The following is a 17289-nucleotide window of genomic DNA, read 5'->3' as shown; positions in this document are numbered from 1 at the left end:
TAAAAAAACAAAACAAAAAAACAAAAAATCCCCCAAAAATGTATCCTTTGCGCATAGAGGCTTTTGCCACCCCTGGGGGCAGATTGGCCTAATAACAATAGGCCGATATGCCCCCAAGGGGGGGCAGAAGTGGTCTAAATACAATTTGCCCCTCAGGGGAGCGACCCTTGCCTAATGGGTCGCTCCCCATCTCTAAAAAAACAAACAAACAAAAAAAAACAACAAAAAAAAATTTGCCCTGGCGCCTAGAGGTTTCAGCCCCCGGGGGCAGATCGGCCTAATAACAATAGGCTGATTTGCCCCCAGGGGGGCAGAAATGGGCTAAAATAAATTTGCCCCCCACCCCCTGGGGAGCGACCCTTGCCTACGGGGTCAGTTGCAGCTAAGTACCTGATTCTCAATCCCTGTTCGCAATCCAGGCATGTATACATTTTAGTTTTCGAACAGGATATTATTTATGTACTAATTGATCGAAACGCAAATTGCCTAGTTTTGGGTGTAGCAAAATCACATGCCTACCTCAATATTAATTAGGCAGGGCACCTTTTGTGACCCCCCTGTCAAATAGCTTGGTACGAAGGCATGGTGAAAGCAGTATGCCATTGCAGCTTTTCGTTTCCCAAATGGGGAATTTTTTTTTAAACAGCATTCCCTTTGCAAATTAGTAACCACCCTAATTTGAGAGGAGGTAACCTTTCATTGCGATGTTTGCGGATGCAGCAGCGGCTACCTTAAAACTTAAGGGGAGGGGAGGGGGACTGTGTGAAAATAATAATAAAAAAATAAACTTACCTTAACGGACGCCGTTGTCTCATGTGGCGTCACTCTCCTCTTTCCTCGATGAGGTGTCCCAGCATTCACTGGGAAACCAGCACAGGCACCCCAGCAATCCTGGTGCTGCTTTCATGCTAAACCTAGCATGAAAGCAGAATTGGAATTGGTCTGAGCGGCTTGGATTGCTGCTCAGACACCACCCTGGGGCCTGTGCAATTTCTCCAGCCCGGCTGTTCAACACAGCCAGGCTGGAGAAACCTAAGTGCGCATGTATGTTTGGCTGGACTGAGATAGCTGGCCAAACACACATGCGCACTTAGGTGCACTCTCTCCTCCTCCTCCCTTCCACCTCCTGTGGCCCAGCCCACCCCTCCCTCCTGATAGTGAACTATCTTTTTATTTTCTGCTGTTGGCCCAGCCAGGGGGGCAATGCTCCTTTGCCATTGTGAAGGAGCCGCCTCTGTGCTGATGAGAAGAACAATACTTGGATACCAAAAGTTGTAGCAATTAATGGCAAATGGCAGTATGTAAAGTGTGAAGAGTTTGAGGAATCTTGTTTAAGCCACAAAATGTTATATATGAAAGACAATTTTAAGGTAAAAAAAATACCTTATTTCGGCATTCTTTTAGTAAACCTTCAACAAATTTCCAGTTTGTTTGGGCAATCACAGAAGGTGAAAGGTTAGATAATTTGGGTTGGCGAATTGTGGTCCCAAGATTCCTAGCTTCTTGTATATATTTCTGCAAAAAAAAGAAGGTTCAGTAAGGATCGAAGTTATTCCTTGGCAAAATAACAACCATCAGTGTTACACACTGTTTGTAATCATATTAATTAATTAAAAACAGATATGTAAGTCTGCATGGGTTCTAAACCGAATACATGTAATTGTGCATGCAACTGAATAATTAGAAAAGAAATACATTTGTTAACGTAAGTCTATTGAAGGATGTACTTCTACTCACAAAGCAGTAATTGAGTGTAACTGTTTCCATGATTAATTAACTGATATCGATCGTAAGCAAGACACAGTTTGTCAAAATCCCACATTTGAGGTAAGAAATCATTGCAGCAGCCTCAGTGATTATTTAGGGTTTGTAATTGACAGGGTGTTCAATCGTTCAACCTAATTGTGGGTAAACCTCCAGATTTCTGAAGAGGAAGCCACTGCTGACTCCATCATTCCAAACCCTTGTCCTGGCAGACTTCTACAGAAACGGCTGTTGAGCATAGTACCGGATGTTAAATCCCGATTTCAACTGACCAGCACCACCATGTGCTTCACAGGCATTGATTTTTTTTGTCAGAAACAAAATATAGGGTAGTTTCTGAAAAAGAAAAAAAGAGTGATAAGCAGGCTGCAACAACATTTTGACCCAATGCTTTGCTAAAAGTGCATCCACTGCACCGCATCTGCACGTTCAGCAAATATACCACTGCACAATAGGTGGGGTTTTTCTCTAAATGGAATGGGAGGTCCTCCACAGGGTGTTCGGAGACCTGACCACTGGGCTGGTGAATCTCCCACCAGCCTCTAAGTGAGGGCTCAGCTGTCAAAAAATGTATTCTCTTTGGCCAGTTGCTGAATGTACTCCAATATGGATTTTGAGGTTCTTAAAACTAATTGTGAAAATAAGCTGTGCCTTCATGTTTGCAAGGTGAACAAACTCTTCTTCAGGAAGGGAAGGGGAGATCTCCAGAGTAGAAGAAAGGTAAATATTACTTACCAGTAGACATCTTTTTCTGGCATGTGGTGCTGTACATTCACATGCTGTGCATAAGCTCGCCGTTAAGTTTTGGGTTCGGAGTAGTACAACTTGTTTTTGTTCGAAGAAAGTTTGCAAGTCACGGGATCGTGTGACTCCTCCTCTTGGTAATACTGCGCATGGGCATCGAGTCCTTTGTCAGATTGTTTCTCCGCAGGTGGGAGAGTAAAGTAGTGAAAAATATATAGTAGGATAGAAAAGATGTCCATTCAATGTATTTACATATATACATTTGATATATATAAGGCTAAATTGCAACGTCTACACACTTCTGAGGAGGAGGGTGTTCGCATGTGAATCTACTGTGTACTGGTAAGTAAAATTTTCCATTCTATGGCATGTGTAGCTGTAGATACACATGCTGTTCATAGACTACAAGCAGTACCTCCATAAAGCGGTGGCTAGTGTGCAGGGGTTGCAATTGTTTGAAAAAGTGTTTTAAGTACAGCTTCTCCAACATATGCTTGTTGTCTCGCAAAGACGTCTACACAATAATGTTTAGTAAACATGTGGGGTGTAGACCATGTTGCTGCTTTACAAATGTCTGCTATAGGTATGTTACCCAAAAATGCCATAAATGCACCTTTTTTGTGCTCTTGGTGGTACAGGTAATTGTCGCTTAGTTTTAGTATTGCAAGTTAGAATGCACTTGACTATCCATCTTGCTATAGTTGCTTCAGATATAGGATCTCCTTTGTGTGGTAAGGAAAAAGCCACAAAAAGTTATTTTGTTTTCCTAAAAAGTTTTGTTCTATCTATATAGTACCTAAGAGCTCTTTTAACATCTAGAGTATGTAGAGCTCTTTCTGCTACTGATTCTATTTTTTGGAAGAAAACTGGTAATTCTATTGTTTGATTAATATGAAATTGTGAAATACTTTTGGAAGGAGTTTTGGATTTGTTCTTAATACAATGTTTTCTTTATGAACTTGAAAGAAAAGTTCTTCTAAAGTTAATGCCTGAAGCTCACTGACACACCTAAGGGAGGTAATAGCAATTACAAAGGCTACTTTGCATGAAAGGAATGGTAGGGGGCAGGAATGAAGTGGCTCAAATGGTGGAGCCATGAGCCTTGTGAGCACAATGTCAAGATTCCAAGATGGAGCTGGAGGAATACTTGGTGGAATTATTCTTTTTAGTCCTTCCATAAATGCTTTAATAACAGGAATTTTATTGAAAGAAACATGCTGTCTATTTTGAAGACATGCAGCTTTGGCGGCTAAATGTAAACAAATAGATGTGTAGGCCAAATTTGCTTTTTGTAAGTGTAATAAATATTGTACAATGTCCTGTACTGTTGGTTTAAGAGAGTCAAAGATTTTTCTGTGGGAGTAACAAACAAAACGTTTCCATTTTGCTGCATAGCATTCTCTCGTGGTAGGTTTGCATGCTTGTTTAAGGATATCCATACATTCCTGTGGTAAATGTAAATATCAAAATTCTATGACTTCAGGAGCGATATCGCTAGGTTGAGTGATTTGGGATTTGGATATTTGTCCCTGTTTTTGTGTCAGAAAATCTGGTCTGTTGAGAAGTTTTTGATGAGGAACAACTTAGAGTTCCAAAAGTGTTGTGTACCATGGTTGACGTGCCCATGTAGGGGCCACTAAGATCATGTTGAGGGAAGATTGTTTTATCTTCCGGACCAGGAATGGTAAGAGTGGGAGAAGGGGAAAAGCATAAGCAAATATCCCTGACCAACTCATCCATAGAGTATTGCCCTTGGACTGGGGGTGTGGGTACCTGGAGGCAAAGTTTGGCATGTTTTGTTTTGCTATGTTTCGAACAGATCTATTTCAGGAGTTCCCAGTTTTTGAAGTACTGTTGAAGGTCTTGTGGTTAGAGTTCCCACTTGTGTGTTTGTTGATGCATCCTGCTTAGTAGGTCTGCTAAGTGGTTGTCTGTCCCTGGGAGATATTGTGCCCCTATGTGAATATGGTGACGACTCACCCATTTCCATATTGTTTGTGCTAGGTGGGACAGTTGTTGAGATTGTGTCCCTCCCTGTTTTTTAATATAGTACATGGCAGTCATGTTTTCTGTACGTATCAATGCTGTTTTGTGTTGCAACTGTGAAAGGAATACTTTCACTGACAAGAATATTGCTTGGAGTTCCAGGTAATTGATATGAATAGACCAATGAATATTGTCCCATATCCTCTCAATTGTTAGGTTGAGATGAGCTCCTTAACCGTTGTTAGAGGCATCTTTTGTGAGAGTGATCTGAGGTACAGGGTCTACAATGGTCCGCCCCTTCAAAAGGTTTGTGACATTCCACCAATGTAGAGAGAGATAAGTTTGGCGGTCCAGCAACACTAGATCTTCCATTTGACCGACCCTGTGCCTGAGACCATTGATAAGAGAGACACTGTTGAAGAGGACTCAAATGAAGTCTGGCATGAGGTACTATGGCAATACAAGATGCCATAATTCCTTACAGTTTCATAACAGTTCTTACTGTGTAGGCTTTGTTCTGTTTTAATGTTGCAATAAATGTCCGAAAAGCTTGGACCTTGTTTTGGTTGGGAAAGGCTATTCCTAATTGTGAATTGAGGATAGCCCCTAGATATGGTTGTATCTGGAGAGGTTGCAGATGAGATTTGACGTAGTTTATGGAGACAAATTGTAGCTTGAGTATGTTTTTGACACTGTACGAATGAATTGGCTTTGATGAGCCACTCGTCCAAATAAGGGAAAACGTGAATTTGTTTTCTTCTGAGATGTGCTGCAACCACTGTGAGGCATTTTGTGAATACTCTGGGAGCAGCTGTGACTCCGAATGGTAATACTTTGAATTGGTAATGTTTCCTGCCACAACAAATCTTAGGTATTTGGGGTGTGCAGGGTGAATGGGAATGTGAAAATAAGCATCCTTTAGATCGAACGCTGTCTTGAGTCTCCTAGTTGTAATAGAGGAATAACATCCTGAAGAGTGAAATGAAAATGAAAATGTTCTGATAGGATGTAGTGATTTATGGGGTCTGAGATCTAATATTGGCTCCGAGAGATGTGTCTTTTTTTGGGAAATACAGGGAGTAAACTCCTGTTCCTTGGTATTGGTATTGCCATGGTACTGGTTCTATAGCTCCTTTTAGAAGAAGGGAATGTACTTCCTCTTTGAGAAGAGTTAGATGATCTTGTGAGAGTCTGTAGGTACGAGGGGGTATGTTTGGTGGAGTAGAAATAAGCTCCAGACAATAACCATTTTGGATAATTTGAAGTACCCATTGATCTGTGGTAATTTGAGTCCATTGGGGGTAAAAAAGGTGTAACCTTTCCCCAACAAGAGTGGTGTGTGTTAGTATTGTTTGTGTTAACTCATTGTTTAGTGACAGATGAGGAGCCTCTTTATGTAGACGGTTTCCTCTTCCCTTATTATTGTTTCCTTTCTCTAAAGTAACCTCTGGTGTATTGAGAGGTGGGTTTAGGTTGATTTGCGGGAATGTTCTTGAAATGATGGGTTAAATCCTCTGGTAAACCTTGCACGACAAAAATTACCCCTATGTGTGCTGGCTTGTAAGGCTCCAATAGCTTTGGCAGTTTGATTGTCTTTATTTAATTTTTCAAGTGTGGTATTCACTAGAGGACCAAATAAATGCTCTTTATCAAAACACACGTTTAAAACTGCCTGCTGTACCTCCTGTTTAAACCCTGAACATCTGAGCCAGGCATGGCGCCTTATGATGACCCTTGTATTAATACTGCGTGCTGCTGTATCAGCAGCATCAAGCGCACATCGAATGGAGTTATTGGAAATTGTTTTACCTACCCCTCTACCCCTCTTTTACGATGTTCTTCTGGTAGGTATTGTAAGAGTTCCTCCATTTTATCCCAATGAGTTCTGTCGTATCTGGATAGTAAAGCTTGAGCATTAGCAATTCGCCAGTGTTGGCTGCTTGAGCTGCCACTCTTTTCCCTGCTGGATATATTTTTTACTTTCCTTATCAGGAGGAGGTGTGTTTCCTGTTGACTGGCTATTATCCCTTTTGGGTGCAGTAGATGCAACAATAGAGTATGGAGGAATTTGTGTTTTTATATATAAAGAATCAGTGGGCGCAGCCTTGTACTTTTTATCAACTCTAGGAGTGATAACCCTTGCTCTAACAGGCTCTTTAAATATTTATTCTGCTTGTCTGAGCATGCCTGGAAGCGCTGGACGGAACTGACTTTATGTGTTGCGCCATGGGTGTCAAATAATAAAATCTTCCTCTATTGGCTCATTGTACATGTGCACATTATGAAATGCTGCTGCTCTAGATATAACCTGTTGGTATGATGTGTGATCCTCAGGTAGTGAAGGTCTAGCTGGGTAAAGATCTGGATCATTTGGTGTAATAGGATCCGGATCATATTCACCCCATGGGTCCTGTTCGTCTAATGTATACCCTATATCTTGAGGCCTACCAGGTGGTGAAGTAGGTGGTGTGAACTCTGAATGAGGGGGAGATGTTGGAGGATGAGTATTTTGTGGAGAAGTAGGTAAAGGTGGAGATGTAGAGTATGAAAAGAAGTATTTTCTTTGGTAGTCTTCTTTGGAGGTGTAGAAGAATCAAGACTCCCTTGAAAAGTTAATTTCCTTTTTAAAGGTGGCAGAGGTGATGTTATGATGCGCCCTTTTCCTTGTTGAATTTGAAGTCGGCGCTGCCTAGCGTCCATAACGTCTAAAATTGGTTCCACATGTGATATAGAGGTTGTTATAGACTGTCCAGAGGTTGTTATAGACTGTCCAGAGTCACTGAAAGTCTTTTGTGATGTTCTCAGTTCCGAAGGTTTTATGGGATGGAAAACTTTCAGTCCCGAAATATTAGCTGACTGTTGTGACTCGAACAAAAACAAGTTGCACTACTCCAAACCCAACACTAGATGGTGAGCTTATGCACAGCATGTGTATCTACAGCTACACATGCCCTCGAACATATAGTTGTGGAGGGCCACTTCTAATTGCTAAAGAATCATAGAGTAAATACAGTGACCTGGAAAATAGATAAGTTGTCGATGGCCTGATTAATTTCTGGAGATTTAATTTCTGGAGATTTTCATTATTTCAAGTTCAAGTCTTCCTCATCACTGTACTAAATATGAAATGGTCTGTGTAGGAAAGTGCCCTTTATGACATGGACCCACCAACGTTATGCCTGGTATGTAATGCAATTTTGACTGAAAGTGCAATTGGTACCTGCTATCCAGGTCCCCAGAGCCAGATCTCTTTCACTAAAACTGTACAGTTGTTCTCCAATTGGCCTTACCTTTGGTATCCCTGTAAATGGCAACCCAGGTACCTACGACATGGGTACCAAAGAATATCCCTAAGGACGGCAACATGTCTAGTCCCACCCTCAGGGACCCCTCACCTATCTCATGCAGACTGCTATTGCAGGCTGCGTGTCTTGATGCGGCTAAAAATGAAAACATGACATGGCACACAGCCAGTGTGCAATGCCCACCAACACTGCATTCAATATATTTAAGGCACCATACAGGAGGCCTCCTAGCCCCAAGGCAGGGTGTATTAAGTTACATGTGTGGACATATCTGCAGGAGGAGATATGCCCCTGCTATGTCTTTGTCGATTCTTAGACATGGTAAGTGATCAGGGAGGCCATTGTAAGCACATGTGCTGGACACTGGTCACCAGCCACATGATGGCGTCACTAAAACTAGGGATGTTTGGTATCAAACATCTCATATTAATAAACCCTCACTGATTCCAGTGATGGATGTATTAATACATGCACCCAGAGGGCTCCTTAGAGGTGCTCCCTGAAAAAATTACCACCTATGTGTGTGCGTGCTGACTAGTGTTTACAAGCCTGCCACCAACAAACAAGCTTCAGACCCCCCAAGGGTGATAGCCTCTGCTCCTGCGTGGTCAGGAATAAAGCCTACTCTGGCAGGGGTGCTATCACACCCCTCACAATAAAATGGCCTCCGAATCTCCACTCCAAGGCAGGGGGCTTCAAAGCAAACTCTGGGACAGGGTTATTCCCACTTCCCACCAGAAATGGTCCTATAGGGGGCATAGTGACCCCAGGGGTAAGTAGTCAATGGGCTACTACCCTACACTCCGCTAACACCCCTAAATTCAGTATTTAGAGGGGACTCTGGCTGACCTGAAAGAAGAAGAAAGACACTCCAGAGACGCAAAAGCAAGAAATGAAGACCAGTGACTGACTTGGTGCCAACCTTGCTGGCCGGCCTGACTTTAACAACTGTGACAAAAACACCTCGTCCTGCAGCTGCTTGTGCCCCCAAAAGCCCAGGAGGACTGCCAGCCTTTAACCCAGAACCAGAAACTCCTGTGGAGTAGCAAAGCTGCTTCCCTGCAGCTTGAAGGCACCTAAGAAGAACCTTGAGGACTCGGGTCTGCCCAAACCCAACACCGAAACGCACCACTGCACCCACCCCACGACAACTCCTGCAGCCCCCCCTCTACTGCAAGTGACCTGGAGACAAAGACCCGATGTCTCAGGACACCTCTGCACCCGCCCACCCCGGACCAAGGAGAAGAGGAACAAGGGTTTCCCTAAATCTGCCATCCTCGTGAGATCTGAGCCCACTTGTTGGTTCGGCCAGACTGCACCCCGAGTCCCGTACTGCGACTGCTAAGGGAGACAGAAAACTGATGCCTAAGGACACCCCTGCACCTGGCCACCCTGGCCCCAGAAGAAGAGGAAGAAAGATGTCCCTACATCCCCAAACATTTCTAATTCTGAAATTCACGTGGACTGGCCCCACAGTCCCTAACTGCACCTCTACACCTTGCTGCCCCAGTGCCACCCGAGGTGACCTTTTGGTGTGGCCCAGGACCCTGCCCCATACTCACCTTCGGTCTGGAAGATTGGTCCTGTAAGTCACTGCTAAGTCCCTGTTTTTCCTCCATAGGTTGACACTGCAGCTTCAGAAAATTTTACCAAGTGTCAACTTATCAAAACTGTAATAATTTCTATTGCAAAACATACTTACCTGAGTCAGTTGCACTGATTCTGGTGAATATATAAAGATACAATGTATTTTTGCAAATTGGTGTAGATCTCGTTCTTGAGTCATGTGTGTCATTTATTGACTGTGTGTCTACTGCCGATGTCTAACACTCCTGTCTGATAAGCCTAAGTCTGCTTGACCAAACTGCCCCCTAAGAGATCACCTTGAGGTCTCTAGAGCAAGCCCCTGTCCACTTGTGAGGGAAGCCTGGAGTCTTTGCATGGCATACCTCATTCTGATATACCATATAAAGAGCCCGCTTCCTACAGTCTGGATTAAAGATTAAATGAAAAAGCTGCCGGATAATAAACCGCTTTCCCGCTAACTGCAACCAACTGTGCTATCCGGCTATAACACTAGGCACTTGCTGGATGGACTCCAAAGCAAAGAATTCCTACCCCTGCTGACCTAACCATTTACCCTCTGAATTAGACAGATTATGCTGAGATGCTACTTATTCTTTCCATCGACTTTAGGACTCCACAGCCCAATCAGTCAGAATGCAGTATAAAACAAGCATTGGCAAAGCCAATTTGGCTCCGTAAATGTTTGTTTTAGTTTGTCAGTGTTTTGCAAAGCTTTATTGTCTGTAAAGCTACTAGGATAAAATGCATCAAAAACTAAAGTAAAATTTGGTCTCTAAAAGCACCCACTGCCTTTTTAGTCCCTGACACGGACTAATGCACCAAACACAAAGGCTCAACAACAGACCCGTTGGGCTCCAGGGTCTCTCTTGTTTTCTGGGTTCTCATTTGTAAGCAGAACAATTCCTAAGTACATGTTCAGTAAAGTAAGTGCCCTGAACCGCCACATCATGGGAACAAAGATGATGTTCCTTACTTAGAAACAACTTGTTTTGCAGTAGCAACATGCAAGCCACCATCCTATTATGTCATGAGAAGTAGGATCAGTATACTGGTAGATATGCAGACAAAGTCTCAGTTAGCATTTATTCCATGTATTTATTACATTTTTTTTTATATTGTGTGAAAATAGCCATATGGGCAGTAGGGCACTTCTTAATTGCCAACTGAGTTAAATTATGGCAGAAGTAAAAATAAAAACATAAAAAACCTATAGAGGAGAAATCAAATATGGACTGCCATGTAAATTAAGCATCATGCCTAAAACATAGTGGATTGAGAGTGAAACCTGGCAAGAGACTCTGCAGATTTATGTACATCTGTGGTCACAGAGAATGACAGGAAGATTAGTTTCCTTTCGGTGGTCAACTCTAGACAAAAACAGTAAAGTATTGCCAACAAATAAATATGTATTAACGGGTATTCCAGTATTATTGTATTATTTATATGTATGACCAATTGTGCAGCAATATATTTTATAAATAAAGATGGATGTTCTTTGTTATTGGTTTGAATTATCCATTAGCCTCAAATATGCTCGTAAAATTACATGTTTCTATTTTATTCAAGGTTGCTCATTTGCACATTCCTGAAAAGGTAGCCCTGTTGCCAGTCCTGGCAACGGGAAGCAGGATGTGAGAGAATATTAAGATAAGCATTGAAGTCATGAATGACATCTCCTCAAGGACACTTTTCACTTCCTTTGAGAGAAGATCCTTCTACCAGCTCATTACATTAGTTTTCTGCTAAAAGTAGCACGTTTCTGTCACATGATTAGGTTTGATAGACTAGTATGGAGAGAAAATCTATAAAAATTGTCATGGAATCTTGATATTTTAGTATTAAGCTCCAACTAACCCTTTTCAAGTGAGAACTTTGGCCAGTTGAAATGAAAATTGTTTTTTTAATTACTTTGCTGTGCTGCTTGCTATTGTGCATTAAACGCAAGTTAAATTTTTGGCTTCCCAATGAGTTGTGTTTTATTTTTAATAGTATGACAGTCACATTTATGTTTGGAGTATAATGGTAGGTATGTACCGTCTTGAATGTCACTGCTAAGCAAATTGTTCTTGTAAACAAATTCCACTGCAGCTCAAGAGAGAGCAAAAATATGGACTCAAGTCAAATTTTTATTTTTTAGTAACTTCCTTTTCATCACTAATTTTGAGTAACAAACAATAAGAAAACTATCTAAAATCTGAATTATAACACATACTGTACCAGATAAATCTTGGACACAGACGTTATAGACGATTGCAGAGGCCAATCATGTTGGCTCCAGTGTAAATATAATCGTAACTGAAGTGTTGTCAGGGGAAATTTCCAAAGCTGGCGTGATAATAATGCAAGCATAGATGCAAACCAAAGGAGCCAATGTGAATCAAAACAGTGAGAGTAGTAAATGCATGCAAACGAAAGAAAAACAGAAATAAAATAGGTTCAATTAGTGTTGATTAGACTGAAGCAATTTTAAAATCCAAATGAATATGTCAGAGGCCTTACCCACATATGAAAGTTATGCAATAAGAAATTAGAAAATGTGTGGGATTTTAGCGTGACAAATTAGCTGAAGCTACAGCTTATGAAATTTAAAATCTATCACAATAAATTCAATGGCAGCTCACCACAGTTACTCCTTGGTAACATGTATTCTTTCGCTGGCAATTAGTTGTAAACACATTCTCACCTCAAATTTTACATACACTGAGTTTTAATCTCAACACAACGCAATCACGACTTTCTACTAAACAAAGTTCTTGAATCCCACCTATGCACATTTCCCACATTTCAATGTATCATACTAACCATGCTACCTATCCCCTTGTCATTTACAGGACGAAACATGCTTCAGAGATTTTGAATACTCCCATTGGTTTTAGTTTAAAAAAAATAATCTGTTTACCAGGGAAACTTAGTTTAGCTAAATGCTTGGTTCGGAGTACCAAATACAAACACAAAGTTATCATTCCCTATTAGCGCTGTGCTTTGATTAGGCCTTCCAGTCTAAAAAGCCCAGGCTTTTTCGGTCATGTTTTTAGTGATTATTGGTTTTTAGACCTCCAATCAGGTTCTGTGAACCTCAAAAGATGTTTTCAGCTCCTTATAACACATTTTTATTAATTTTCTAAGTTATCTCTTTCTCATCATTTTTCTAAACTCAGTAATAGTCATGTATGTTCCCAATTCTTTGTGTCATATTAGTACAGAGCCGCGTTGCCATTATTGTATTCCAACTTTCCCAGCAGACAAGGGAAGGTATAGTTGGCTAGTTATACTTATGTTCCTGGTTAGACTCTTGTATCATAGGAAAGATCTTGAGATACTTTTCTAGTGTACTGTTCTTTTACTAATAGTTATATTACTCACTAAGGGCCCACTAGCTTATATGAGATAAGTCAGCCATAACCGGGCCTAGTTTCATATAGCCCAGACCGGAACTGGAACTTGAAATCTTCAGGGAAGACTAGTGGTGATCTCTACTTCTTAGCATATTGATGGTTTCTGCCATCACTCGTAACAGCCTCAGGCATGGCTTCAATGATTCTTAGAAATAGAACAAGAATTCAGTGGCCTCACCTTAAGGGAGGATAAAGAATCTTTGTTTCCAGTATTGTTTGAGGTCAGTTGCTTGAAACCTCTGACACACCAATATCATAGGGACTCACAAATCTAATACTTCTTCTACAAAGTAAACAAACTCTCAGGACTTTAATACTTGTCACACGCAAATTGCAGGTTCAAATTTGCCACTGTTTATTCACAGCCACCTGGGGTGCAGTAGTTAGCTGGTGTGTAATTTGCACCCAATTTCAAGTGGCACCTCCTGAAATATAGAAGCTCACGGATTCTTCATGATTCCCTGGTCAGAGGGCACATAAACCTGAAATTGCTGCAAATCTGGGGAGACACTCCGAGCATGATGCTTCTGGCTTATAATCCTATTTCAGGGGCCAATAAGAGTTTGCATCTCAAACAGGATTAGCGACCCAATTGTAATCATATCTAAAGAGGCTTGAAGGAGTCTGCACCTCAGCACCAGTTGACTGAAGAGGGTGTCTGAAACACAGTACTTCCCTTTCTTTTTTTAAATGTGCTTTTCAGCACAATTAGGCTTAAAGAATGTTCAGCAGTTGGTATCAGAATATGGGTATAGTGTCAAAATCCCCCATACCATACGACATTCTGTTAATGTTGCAACTGTAATTTCTGGGATTATCCCGACTGAGAAATGTCTGTGTTCCAGAAGTTAGTATGTCACACTATCAATGTCAGCTATATTGACCTACAGTAATAGTATAAACACAACATCCCTCTGAGTACCTTTTAAGGTAGTTTAGTTTATCTATTGGTTTTGCCAAGGGTTTGACAAAAGCAGCGAGTCTTTAAGAGCTTCCAATATTTTATTGCTGTCATTTCCTGGCAAAAAGGCAAAGTGTTCCAAGGGTAAAAGGGTAGAGCGCTGATGGGTTAGGGACTTTCCCTAATAACCCTTATATCCTGAAGAGAGAAATAATGAGTGATGTTGAGAAGCCTAACTTAATTTCCTGATTGTGTTTTAAGGAAACATATATATGTTTGTAGAGCTCCTCAGAAGCTGTACTAGTGCAGAGTCTTGTGAACAAAGGAAGTGTTTTGGAGGCAACCTTTGCTTAACAGGCAGGTAACACGTGAAAAAGGATTATGTAATGTGACGGGAAGCCCTACTCATAGAGCAGAAGCTGGTCAGACTGAGGATGTGTGTGCAGTCATGCGCAGGCAGAGGAGTGGGTACCGATGTGAGATTTGTAGTTATGGGCACATCGGTGGGGGTGCAGATAATGGCCACAAAGCAAGGACACATACATCAAGGTTTAGGCAAGAGGGGAAGGCCTGAATCATGGACCTCCAACTCTGGTATGGATTTATATGCCAAATTCAGGACATGAACATCGGAAGAAGAAGAAAGCCAACTACAGGATGTGAGCACTGTGGTGAAATACTTAGGATACACAGCAATAAACTATAAAAGATTCCACACAGTGAGCAATACACTCATACCAGTATACAAGTAGAATATCACAGTCTATTTATTTAATGTTCATTTGTGAGGAAAACTTACACTATATATGACCCAAGACCTTGATAAGTGCAAGCTGTGATGCACCGAATTATTGCACATTCTAAATAACTGGGATCAGCCCATGACTTGAGAAGGAAAATATAATGTCTTTTTGAAGACATCTGTCACAAGGAATGTTCCAAAAACTGCATGCACACATCTAGCAGTATTACTATTCTATTTGTGTACCTTTTCTGACACTTTGATTATCAGACTGTTCAGTCCATCATTTATTTACATTTGATTTTAAAATTCTTCGGCTCACTAGTGATCCAAAGAGCATGTATATACATAATTAATTTATTTGAATCAACTTTTTAAAAATAGACCATTCGGTTAATTATCCAAATTCCTAAAAAACGTCTTTGCCACTAAAAGTATGTCAATGTCCTTTAATCACTCATAATGCTCCTCACTTTAGCCCCAAAATATTTCGGGACCAAAATTGGACCTTTGTTTAATTAAAATCGTCATTAGGGTTTGTCTTTCTTCATGCGAGGAAAGTCATGCCCTTCTCTAGCACCATACTGAAACAGGAACATAATTTACTAAGCCATAGATAGCTTCATAACAGCTACCAAATCAGGATTGACTTGTCCACCACTGTGTCTCATGGAAATCCATGACAGACATCCATGGAAAGGGTGGCACACGTTCAGGAAATGTTAATTTTAATGTCCTAGAAATCCTAGTTAAATGGTAAGGAGAGTGAGCTGTGGAGACAGTCCACGTGCTAGGATAAACTGGCAGATTTGTTGCTAGAGATGGAGGACATCAGTCAATTTCCACTGAAAAGTTTCAACACCAACTCCTGTGTTTGGAAATAGAGCCGCTTTGCTGGAAACTTCTCAACCATTCTGGCAGAAAGCGCTACTTATGGCAGATTGTCAACCAACACCTTGGCAGAGGTTTTAAGTTTCTAATATGGCGGACAGAAAATCCACCAGGCAAACTTTTAATCGGCTTGCAGCCTTCTTTGTTGTTCTAGTAGGAGCAGACAAAGTAGGTATATTTTCTAATCCTATCAAAAAGGCAGTTTGAGAAGCATCAATGTGCTAAATTAATGTTTGGCCTGTTTTAGAGTTAAAAAATAGCAAAGTATTTCCAACATCCATTTTGAGGTTAAAAAAAAAGCACCCCCTCATTAATAGCAGAATTGTCTCACTTACATATGGCATCATAGAATGAAGTATTTTAGCATGACCATAAAATGCCCCATTCAGCCATGAAAACCGCAAATTGCACATAACATGTCAAATTCGACTGGGATCAACACAATGCTGAAAGTCGGGTTTTGATAAGAAACGTTTCAATAATACAAGGTCTAAATTCCTTTTTTTTTTTACCTCTCGCTGATCATTGTCAAGACGCAAATGTTCAGTGTGCTGTTTCTGTCTGTCTTTACGCCTCCACTGTGCAGGTGCATTCCTTTTTGTCCATCTACAGTACAAGAACAAAGTAAACTGTAAGACATTTCATTCTTTCCTTGTTTTACTATAATAATCAGACACAAAATGTTAGTATAAAAATTACTACACTCTGAGAAACTGTTCCATAGTAGAAATACTATTTGTCATGTGCAACTGCATTTTCACCTCGATTCAGTCATGGAGACGAAAAAATGTAAAATTCTAAAATGTTGCTCTTAGAACCAAGCATAACATTTCTGAAAAAACAAATCAAAGACTCAGGAAATAGAATGAAATAGTGCAGTTTGTTAAAAACAGAGCTGTCAAGGATTGGGTTTTTTAAGATTCCTATTTGCAGATAACCTTGCAGCTAGATATATTTCTAGAGTAGACCACTACCGTAATGTGTGCAGACATTGCAGATAATGTATTATGCATCCTTGGATCTGTATTAGGAGAACATGTGCTCAGAACCTCTGTGCTGCTTTATCCTGCAAACGCACACACACAGCAACCCTCACAATGTTGTGGGCTTTGGTCTTCTGTTAACAACTTTGTTTGACTGAAACACTAAACCTGCACTGACTTGATACGCAGACATATTCCTAACAGCTTTAATAGCAGAAAATAATGCATAGGCAAGATGGTTAATCTTGACTGAGGTTCCCTGTCCTATGAGAATACAGACACCCGCAGACTGCAAGACTTTGAGTTAAATGGCAAGCCACTGTGTCGGTGCTTGAGAATCAGGTCAACACAATCTTGGGGTAGGACTTCCTTTTTTCATAACAGCCTTGCTAGTTACACTCGCTGATTTGCAGAGTGAGTAGAAGTTTATTAGCTGAAGGGTTTGAAAGTAGTAAAGGTAGGCTTAGTAGGATTATTTTATCAATACAAAAGTACCTTTGATAAATCATTCACCAAACATCTAAAATGAAGGGAAAAAGTGGGATAGAGAAATTGTTAACATAACAGTAAAAGTAACCTAACAAAAACCTTCAGAGTCACACTCTGAAATAAAAAAAATTGTAAATGTTACTGTAGGAAGCTGGCCCTTTATGTGGTATGTGAATACCATGTAAAGGGTCCATGGGTTCCCCAGTGAGTGGACAGGGCTTGTTATGCAAACTCATAGTGTTCTATTTAGGGGTAGTGTGGTCGAGCCTGAGGCTTAACACAAAAGAGTGCAAAAAATCGACAAATAAACATAATAGTTCAGTGGTTCCCAACCTTTTGTCTCCTGAGGACCCCCAATGAATCAGTACTGGAAGCCGAGGACCCCCAGAAATTTGTACAATTTCATTTTCAAACATTAAAACAGTAATTCACAAAAAATATAACAAGTACACACCAAACAAATACTCAAATTACTAAAGATAAAATTCTTTTATATTGAAAA

The 17289-nt window shown here is 40.7% G+C and overlaps 1 protein-coding gene across 2 annotated transcripts in view; it reads right to left on the bottom strand.

The window, feature by feature from the left end:
- DENND5A (DENN domain containing 5A) overlaps positions 1 to 17289 on the bottom strand; it is a 298910-nt gene that overhangs the window by 154771 nt on the left and 126850 nt on the right. For both annotated transcript variants that reach the window (XM_069223636.1, XM_069223637.1), the window contains 2 exons: positions 15828 to 15921; positions 1384 to 1515 (listed from right to left, as the gene is read on the bottom strand). In XM_069223636.1, coding sequence (XP_069079737.1) covers positions 1384 to 1515; positions 15828 to 15921 — 226 coding nt within the window. The remainder of the gene's footprint in view (positions 1 to 1383; positions 1516 to 15827; positions 15922 to 17289) is intronic.

The sequence above is a fragment of the Pleurodeles waltl genome, chromosome 3_1 (assembly GCF_031143425.1).
Source record: "Pleurodeles waltl isolate 20211129_DDA chromosome 3_1, aPleWal1.hap1.20221129, whole genome shotgun sequence".
In the NCBI taxonomy this organism is placed as follows: Eukaryota; Metazoa; Chordata; class Amphibia; order Caudata; family Salamandridae; genus Pleurodeles; species Pleurodeles waltl.
The sequence above is the reverse complement of the archived record's forward strand: the minus strand, read 5'-3'. Positions and strand labels throughout refer to the sequence as shown.